Raw genomic sequence first — 9,350 nt, 5'->3', positions numbered from 1 at the left:
ATTGGCTTAAGCACACGTCCAAGAAGTCTTCTCTGGTGGATACCCCACAACACAATCAGACCATTTGTGCTTCCGACAATTCTGTTCTAAATTAATCCGTGTCATCTTAAAAGCGTTTGTTTACATTTATAGCTATCAGACATATTAACAAAAGGAATCAAATCACCCTTGGTCCTCTGGAGCCCCACAAAATACAAATGAACCCAAAGGCTTAGTTCCCCTCAAGTCATCTTCATAATTAACACGGTTATACACTTAGCATTATATAGTGATCAGAAATATTGTCTCACTCCGTTGGTTTGGGTACTTTACATTTTAGTTTCTGATTAGTTCCCAAAGCTTGAAGAGGAGGCAGACTGGGTACGCCCTGGGAAACAAAGATGCTTTCAGCAAGGACGCCCTTATCTCCGAAAATTCTCGTTAGACTAGAAACTGTCCCGCCCCACGACTCCATAAAAGTGCTGTCATAGGTAGCAAACTTATGTCTTTCTCCTTGGAATCCTTAACTTTCATCTCCAAGCCAAGGCTTTTCTGAAAACAGTAATTCTAATCCTGTACAGAGCAAGTTCTCGCGAGAGGTCAACGTAATCGCGAGACTGCGCCTGCGCACGCCGTGACGCTAGTACTTCCGGTAGTCTGCGCCGCGCGTCTACTTCCGGCTGGTGGCGGAGCGCTTTGAATCTGGCTTGTTTTCCGCGTGGGGGTGTGGAGAGGAGAACCGGGTCGGTCAGCTCCGGAGCCCGGCGTTTCGAGTGGCGAGCCGGCGACATTTCGCGCCGCGGGACCCGAGCCGTTTCGTTGGTAGCGCGCAGCTCGCCGTGCGGGGCGGCCGAAAGCGCGGAGAAACCGAAAGGCAGACGCGCCGCTCCGGGCCGCTCCGGGCCGCTCCCCGCCGCTTTGCAACGACCGCCCAAAGCTGTTTATAATCGCCGGTGGACTGTAAGTACCCGAGGCGAAGAGAGTTCACTGCACCTCGCTTTTTAAATAGCTTAATGGAGAGAATGTGTGGATTGATTGGGACTGTCTGGCAGACTTAACGTCTGTTCCTAAAATCCCTCCTCAGGCTCGGAGGTTTCCTTTGTTGTTGTTTTGTGCGGCAGCGGAGTCTAGAGCCGCCCGCTTGGTGTTGCATCTAGTAGACGGGTGAATTTAACGGGGAAAATGCTAGAGGGGCAGCATGTTTAGAGATAAGAATGGGGGCTTAAATAATAAACTAAAACAAAATAGACACTAGCTGGCGATCCACTTAGTTGCTATTTTCCTTAGAACTCGTTAAGAATTTAAAATTATACTAACAATAGTGCCCTTTTTAACTGTTGTAGGAGCTGAAACTTTTTAAGTGCAGCAAGTATTTATTGGAGGAATAACGCACCAGGAATTAAAGATGAGTAAGAGCAAAGATGATGCACCCCATGAACTAGAGAGCCAGTTTATCTTACGACTGCCCCCAGAATATGCCTCTACTGTGAGGAGGGCAGTGCAGTCTGGACACGTCAACCTGAAAGACAGACTGACCATTGAGTTACACCCTGATGGGCGTCATGGAATTGTCAGAGTGGATCGTGTTCCATTGGCCTCAAAGTTGGTAGATTTGCCGTGTGTTATGGAAAGCTTGAAAACCATTGATAAAAAAACCTTTTACAAGACAGCAGATATCTGTCAGATGCTCGTGTCCACAGTAGATGGTGATCTATACCCTCCTGTGGAGGAGCCAGTTGCCACTGCTGATCCCAAAGCAAGCAAGAAAAAAGATAAGGATAAAGAGAAGAAATTTGTTTGGAACCATGGAATTACTCTACCTCTAAAAAATGTCAGAAAGAGAAGGTTCCGGAAGACAGCCAAGAAAAAGTATATCGAATCTCCGGATGTGGAAAAGGAAGTGAAGCGGTTACTGAGTACAGATGCAGAAGCTGTCAGCACCCGTTGGGAGATAATCGCCGAAGATGAAACGAAGGAGACAGAGAATCAAGGCCTTGATATCTCCTCTCCAGGAATGTCTGGCCACAGGCAGGGCCACGACTCCCTGGAACATGATGAACTTCGAGAGATATTCAATGACCTCAGCAGCAGCAGTGAAGATGAAGAAGATGTAAACATCATTGACACCGAGGAAGATCTGGAGAGACAGCTACAGGACAAGCTCAACGAGTCAGATGAACAGCACCAAGAAAGTGAAGGCACCAGTCAGTTGGTTATGGGGATTCAGAAACAGATTGATAACATGAAAGGCAAGCTTCAAGAGACCCAAGACAGGGCAAAGCGCCAGGAGGACCTCATCATGAAAGTAGAAAACCTGGCTCTCAAGAACAGGTTTCAGGCTGTTCTGGATGAACTCAAACAAAAGGAAGACAGGGAGAAAGAGCAGCTTAGCTCTTTGCAAGAAGAGCTAGACTCACTTCTAGAGAAGTGAGAATGTTGATTTCAGTCCTTAGACGGTCAGCTTGAGAAAAATTGTTTTTCATAACAAGATCTCAAAATTGTTCTTATTCCCTATAATGCTAGGAGTTTTGTTGAATTTTGTTGGTTGTTTTCAGAAACGTTGGGCCAGGTTTTCATTCTTTAGGAAGTAGGACTACATAGGCTGACGTAAGGAGATTTTAAGTAAGATTAGTGAAATGAACAGTTAGCTTTAATCACTTTACTATAGGACTTTATTACTATTTGTCTCTTTTCCAGAATTGTTTATTCCTGTTCATTGGTGCTAAGATCAGTAAGAAGCTAGCCTACAGGCATCGAAGTTAGTTCATTTTATTATTTTTTTTTAATTTTTTAAGTACATGTATACAGTAGCTATTTTATTAGCTACTCAGCAAGTTTCCATGTATAGAAATGAAAGTTATTTCATAAAGTTGTTTCTTGCACAATAAAAGCTACTGATGTTCACATTATAATGTTTACCTTCTTCAATGAATAGTGAGAGTTGAGGTGGATTCATGGAGTTTAATGACTGGTCATGTTTTGTAGATAAAGATACATGCTGTTCTTTTGTATTTTCAGAAAAAGGAATACACGGGGTAAGGACATGGAGAAATTCATCTTTGCAATATATTAAGGTTCAGAGCCACCTGGAGGTTTGAGAACACTGGGGTCCAGAGCCTTCTTAAATATCCTAGTTTTCATTAAGCACTAAGGTTGTCTGTGTAAAGTACAGTGATCAGCAAAACAATGGTTATCAGATAAACCATTCTGCCTGTTTAGATTAAGATTACATTCCTAACTATTGCCAATTTATTTTTTTTTGTTTTTTTGAGACAGGGTTTCTCTGTGTAGCTTTGCGCCTTTTCCTGGAACTCACTTGGTAGCCCAGGCTGGCCTCGAACTCACAGAGATCCACCTGGCTCTGCCTCCCAACTATTGCCAATTTAATTGCTATAGTTATTTAATAGACTGATGCATGTTCCTGTTATTAATATTTCCCATTATGAAAGGCTGTATTCTGGCCTGGTATTTTAAATTTTCATACATATATTTTTCACTTTCTCTGAAGCATTTAATGTTTCACAATTGAGAGGGTTATTTTTAGAAAAAAAGTCAGACTGATAAGGAGCATAGTTAAAATTAGTTTGTGTCAGATTGGTTTGTAAAACTTCAGTTTGAAAATACTTCATAGACCGGGTGGTGGTGATGCACGCCTTTAATCCCAGCACTCAGGAGGCAGAGGCAGGTGGATCTCTGTGAGTTCGAGGCCAGCCTGGTCTCCAAAGCGAGTTCCAGGAAGGCCAAAGCTACACAGAGAAATCCTGTCTTGAAAAACCAAAAAAAAAAAGAAAGAAAGAAAATACTTCATAAAACAAAGCTTACTTAAATTTTCTCTTTGTCAGGATTTATTAGTGGTAAAGTGTAGAAAAATCAATTATTTAGATTTCAAGTCCAGCATCAAATTTCTTTTTTCTTTTTGGTTTTTTGAGACAGGGTTTCTCTGTGTAGCTTTGGTGCCTTTCCTGGATCTCTGTAGGCTACACTGGCCTTGAACTTAAAGAGATTTGCTTGGTTCTGCCTCCTGAGTGCTGGGATTAAAGGTGTGCAGCAGCAGCAGCAGAAGCACCACCACCACCACCACCACCACTACCACCACCATCTGGCCAGGATCAAATTTCTTGATACTTAGAGGCTTCAGAAGGCAATTTCCCTCACATCTGGTCATTTATCCTTTACCAAAACATTTTCAGAAGCTCATGACTGCAATGCAGATGAAGAAAGATTTAATATCTGGCTTTAGAGTCTTTCTTTCTTTTCTTTCTTTTTTTTTTTTTTTTCAAGATAGTGTTTCTCTGTGTAGCCCTGACTGTCCTCGAACTTGCTCCGTAGACCAGGCTGGCCTCGAATTCACAGAGATCATCTGCCTCTGCCTCCCAAAGGCTGGGATTAAAGGCATTGTGCCATAGAGTATTTCTTAAGGTCAGAAAATAATGTTTTCTTAATGAAGTGGTAGGTGAAAAATTCTAAGTATATCTAAGGTTTTTTTTTTGTTTTTGTTTTTTTTTTTTTGTTTTTTTTTACCACGCCTAAAGAATTGACACTGAGAAGATTGAGTATTTGACCACTTTTTACTAAAATCTGGATACAGGTAAGGCTTGAAGGCCATCAGTGTTTGAAAGGAAGGATGCTGGATGCACATTTTTTTTTTTTTTATTAACAAAATACTCTACTGGTGTGGTTCCAGTTCAATTATTAGCTCTACTTGGCTTCTCAGATCTATACTTTGAGTCTGATATGAACCTCAGCTTTAATATATTCAACTGTGTCCTGGAAATACTTAAAAGCAGCCCCCTGGCAAGCCGAATATGTGTGTTTAGAATGGAAGTCACTCCACCCCTCTCAGGAGAACTTGCCGTTCTGTTTTGCTACTGCCAGCTGCCACAGCTGCTGAAGCCCCAAACTAGAGCCTTGACAGCTCTACATCAAAGCATGCCTGTGTTTCCCTGTGGATCAGTGATTTTGTTATGTGATTTTTGGGCGTTATAATTTGAGCATAATCTGTTTGCTTACCTTTGAAATGGAGGTGGTAGTATTACCAGCCTCACAGGGCTATTGGGTTAGTGACTGAAATCATATGACAGACGTACTTAGAACAATACTTGGAATATGGTGAGTGAACAATGAACAGAAAAACATTCCCATTCACTAGACTGGATCATACTAGTTAAACAGTCTCGAATTAAAGAGGAATTGAAATGATAGAGCGTTTAAAAAGAAACTTTTTTTTTTTCTGACTCACTGTAGCCTAGGCTGGCCTTGAACTTAATTCTCCTGTCACTGTCAAGTGCTGGGATTACAGGTGTGTATGACCAGGCCTGGCTTAGGAAATAGCTGTTTTAATTAGGGTTTGATTCAGATTCCACAAAGGTTCTAAATCAAAGCTTATAGTTTGGAAAGTTTGCTTCAAATATCTGCAACCTAAAAGCTGACTCAGCTTATTATTGTAGCTTTATTGTTTGTTTCTGGGCACCTTTGTATTCATATTAAAAAGTGGCATAATGGATGATTATCTGTCACATAAATTTTACAAGCTAAAGACTTACGTTACGAGTGGGATCCAAATCCTGCATTATCGTGAAAGAGTCACTTTTCTCATGTATCTCTTGGCTAAAAAGTATGGTATGGAGCTGAACATTTTTCAGGGTTTCTGGGTTCATGAACAAGTGCTTTCTTCCTCTGCGCGTGCATGCGCGTGCGCGTTCGAGCGCGCCTTGGGAATGCTAAGCAATCAATAGATCACTAAACTGCATACAGGTCTTGCCCCCATGAACAAATTTTGAAGACCTTTAAAAGAAATAATGCTTTAAAATATAGATTCCCTATACACAAGTAATATAGAGATTCTATAAAAAAAGCAGCACCCTCCCATACCAACTTCCTAGAATAATTTACATTAACATTTTAAGATGTATTATCCCATACCTTTATTTGATGTGTGTATAACGGATTACGTTTATGTAGTTTTTTAGTGCAAAAGTTATAGTTTTGTTATATAGACCCTTTAGAAACTTGCCTAAAAATATAAGTAAGCTTACTAATGTGTGAATCAGTGTCCTCACAATAAAGTTTCTTTCTAATGCTATCCACTACTGATTGTTACTAGCTGTAAAGATAGGAACTCATTAAAGTCTGTACTCAGAGCTGTGGTACCTATCCTATGAAGTCAGGTAACTTACCCCCATCTCACAGAGAACAGAAAGTTTATTTTTCTGTATAAATTGAACCAATGAAGGCCCCATCTCAAAACAGGCACACATTAAGTGTAAATGAGGTGAACGGCAGTTGAAAAGGAATTCAAGTGCAAGCCTGTATGTGTTTACTATAGGGACCCTGTTAAATCAGTGTGTAGGTATATACACACAGTTGAGATCAGATGATTAGGAGCTGGAGAGATGGCTGATGGGTAAGAGCATTTGGTGCTCTTGCAGAGGACCCAGGTTGGGTTCCCAGCACCCAGGTGCTGGCTTACAACCAATTGTAAGCCAACCCTCTTCTGATGTTCGTGGGCACTAGGCACTCAGCGGTGCACATACATGCAGTCAAAACATTCATAAAATAAATCTTTAAAGAGAGATGATTGTCTCTAAAGAAAAGTTATCTCAGAGAAAAGAATTCCTAATGTCGACAGTTGGACAGTCTCCAAAGAAAAGGCCAGGTTATCTACTGGGGAAAAAAAGCCTGTCTCTTACTTACCATGCACAATCTGATCTTTAATGTATCGCTTTTTGTTTTTCAGACAGGGTCTCTATGTAGCTAGCCCAGGCTGTTTTGGAACTGGCTCTGTATACCAGGCGGGCCTTGGACTCAGAACTGCCTGTCTCTCCCTGGGATTAAAGGCATGTGCCATTACCCGGGTTAAAGCATCACTTTTAAATACAGTTCGGGAAAGCTAAATGAAAGAAACTTTTCAGCACACAGTTTGACCCCAGATTTGGTCTCACCTCCAAAATCGTTTGTTTGTACAACTCAGATTCCTACCTCTCCTGCTCCCGAAGAGGAGAGAAGAGCATTTGGCTAGAGATGTTTTGTTTTGCGCCATGGACTCAAATGTAACAATTCCCAAGTATTTTATCTTCTCGATTATTTATTCATTTTTTGAGGCAGAGTTTTGCTATGTATCCCCTACTATCTTTGAACTCACAAAACCTGCCTCTGCTTCCTGAATGCTGGAGTTAAAAGTGTGGTCCCCCATGCATGTCCTGTCTTCTCTATTTTAAATCTCTTTTTCGGTAGGCTGTGCCCATTAAATCCAGACTAGATTAACTGAGAGCAACCCCCTGGTGTCATTTTGTGTGGTAAGAAACTGGGAAATCTGGCCCCCAAAGGGGGAAGCGTAGTCCACCCAGCTATGCACTCGCTCTACCACTGACCTACACCCCCAGCTCCAGCGAAGAGTTTCCTTGTACGTATTTATGGGAGAAGTGTCCCTGAAGCATTCTGCCTCTGCCCACGCGGACAGTGGGGCACTCGTGGATGCACGTGGCCGGGGGGTTATTCCCAAGCGGCTGGGGAGTGCAGCGGTCCGCGGCTTTGGGTTGAGTGGCCTCAGCTGGGAGACGGAGAGACAGAGCCTGCAGCAGCCAGCCGTGGGAGCCCGCGGTCACTTGCCTTCTGATGACACCCACGGAGGGGCGGACGAACATGAAATCCATCCTGCCGTCCAAGCCGCCATAGACCTCATTGCGGGCGGCGCTGGGGGCTCAGCGTGTGTGCTGACAGGGCAGCCCTTTGACACCATCAAAGTGAAGATGCAGACATTCCCCAACATGTACAAAGGCCTCGCCGACTGCTTCCTAAGGACCTATAACCAAGTGGGCTTCCGGGGTTTATACAGGGGAACCAGTCCTGCACTGCTGGCCTACGTTGCCCAGAGCTCTATCCTATTCATGTGCTATGGCTTCTGCCAACAGTTTGTCAGGAAAGTGGCCGGAGTGGATCAGAGCGCAGAGCTGGATGACTTTCAGACTGCCACGGCTGGATCACTGGCCTCCGCATTTGCTGCGCTGGCCCTCTGCCCCACTGAGCTTGTGAAGTGCCGGCTGCAGACCATGTATGAAATGAAGATGTCAGGGAAGATAGCACAGACCTATAGCACCATTTGGGCTATGGTTAAGAATATCTTCCTGAAGGATGGTCTCTTAGGCTTCTATCGTGGACTTCCCACCACTCTATTTCAGGAAATACCTGGCTATTTCTTCTACTTTGGGGGCTATGAACTCGGTAGATCATTTTTTGCTGCGGGAAGACCAAAGGAGGAACTAGGCCCTGTCCCTTTGATGTTAAGTGGAGGCTTTGCCGGGATCTGCCTCTGGCTTATCATATTCCCAGTGGACTGTATTAAATCCAGAATCCAGGTTCTTTCTATGTCTGGGCATCGAGTAGGATTAATTAGAACCTTTTTAAGTGTTGTGAGAAATGAAGGAATATTGACCTTGTATTCTGGAATGAAAGCCACTCTGATTCGAGCTATCCCTTCCAATGCTGCTCTGTTTTTGGTCTATGAATACAGCAGGAAGATGATGATGGACATTGCAGAAGAATACTGAAGTGTTTTGATGAAACCCTTGTCCAAGCACATGAGTGTGAGGACCATGGCTCTAGATATCAAAGAGTTCAAGACCAACATGGAGTTGTCTTTGACTGGGAATTTTGGGTTTGTCCTTCCTCCAAATCTCAAACTTGGTGGAGAAATCTTTATATCCTATGGTTTCTTTCCACAAGCATACTGAAATAGAAAAATCACTGCTTTTGCTGGTGGTGGGATCTGCAGGGTGAACCCAAGAGCCTATGTACTTCAAGGTTATCGGGGCTGCTTCATAAACCTATGTAACATCTTGAATGGTCATGTGTTGTAAGTGAAACCTAGTTTGGTTCCCTGTTAGTGTCAAGGACCATCACAACATCTAGAGCTGATCATTTTTCATGAATATAGGTATCGCTTAATCCATTCAAGATGTGGTTGCAGTTTAAAATCTGTTTAATATGCACCACACTAGGCTGTTAAAGTTTTGAAAGTCTTTATGTAACAACCAAAACACTCATGTTGATTTATGAGAAGAGAATGTACCTGTATATCAGCATGGCTTCCACATTCTTGAGTAAAATTTCAGAGTAGGCATCCTGGATTTTCTACTCCAGTCTTAAATAGCGTGGTTCATTTTCAAAGTATGGTCACTATTCTACACCGTAATAGTATTGTTAGGTGGGGCCTTGGGTATTAGGCCTTTGGGAAGTGGTGTGGCCTTTACCGGTACTCCTTTCCTCCCTTCTCTTCCAAAGAAGCCAGGCTTTAGATTGAGGAAAGAGATAAAGGCATGGGCCTATGAAACTGTGCTTAGATGAGCCCTGTAGATCAGTAGTCTCAACCTGTG

General features: G+C 42.8%; 2 protein-coding genes across 2 annotated transcripts; both read left to right on the top strand.

The window, feature by feature from the left end:
• Positions 1-648: 648 nt before the first annotated feature.
• Taf7 (TATA-box binding protein associated factor 7) lies at positions 649-2,891 on the top strand. Its single transcript, XM_052741440.1, has 2 exons — positions 649-939; positions 1,323-2,891. Exon 2 carries the CDS (start codon positions 1,385-1,387, stop codon positions 2,408-2,410), a length of 1,026 nt encoding a protein of 341 aa, XP_052597400.1. The 5' UTR covers positions 649-939; positions 1,323-1,384; the 3' UTR covers positions 2,411-2,891.
• A 3,634-nt stretch (positions 2,892-6,525) lies between these two features.
• On the top strand, positions 6,526-9,102 carry LOC128112428 (mitochondrial ornithine transporter 2-like). Its single transcript, XM_052741439.1, has one exon. It carries the CDS (start codon positions 7,392-7,394, stop codon positions 8,523-8,525), a length of 1,134 nt encoding a protein of 377 aa, XP_052597399.1. The 5' UTR covers positions 6,526-7,391; the 3' UTR covers positions 8,526-9,102.
• Positions 9,103-9,350: the final 248 nt, after the last annotated feature.

Source organism: Peromyscus californicus, unplaced genomic scaffold (assembly GCF_007827085.1).
Source record: "Peromyscus californicus insignis strain IS unplaced genomic scaffold, ASM782708v3 Scaffold_17__1_contigs__length_78620276, whole genome shotgun sequence".
Taxonomy (NCBI): Eukaryota; Metazoa; Chordata; class Mammalia; order Rodentia; family Cricetidae; genus Peromyscus; species Peromyscus californicus.
This window is presented reverse-complemented; position numbering and strand designations above follow the sequence as displayed.

What these genes read in the sequence shown, in the direction of transcription:
- Taf7 (XM_052741440.1), top strand. Translation starts at nt 1,385, where the DNA reads ATGAGTAAGAGCAAAGATGATGCACCCCATGAACTAGAGAGCCAGTTT.
- LOC128112428 (XM_052741439.1), top strand. Translation starts at nt 7,392, where the DNA reads ATGGGAGAAGTGTCCCTGAAGCATTCTGCCTCTGCCCACGCGGACAGT.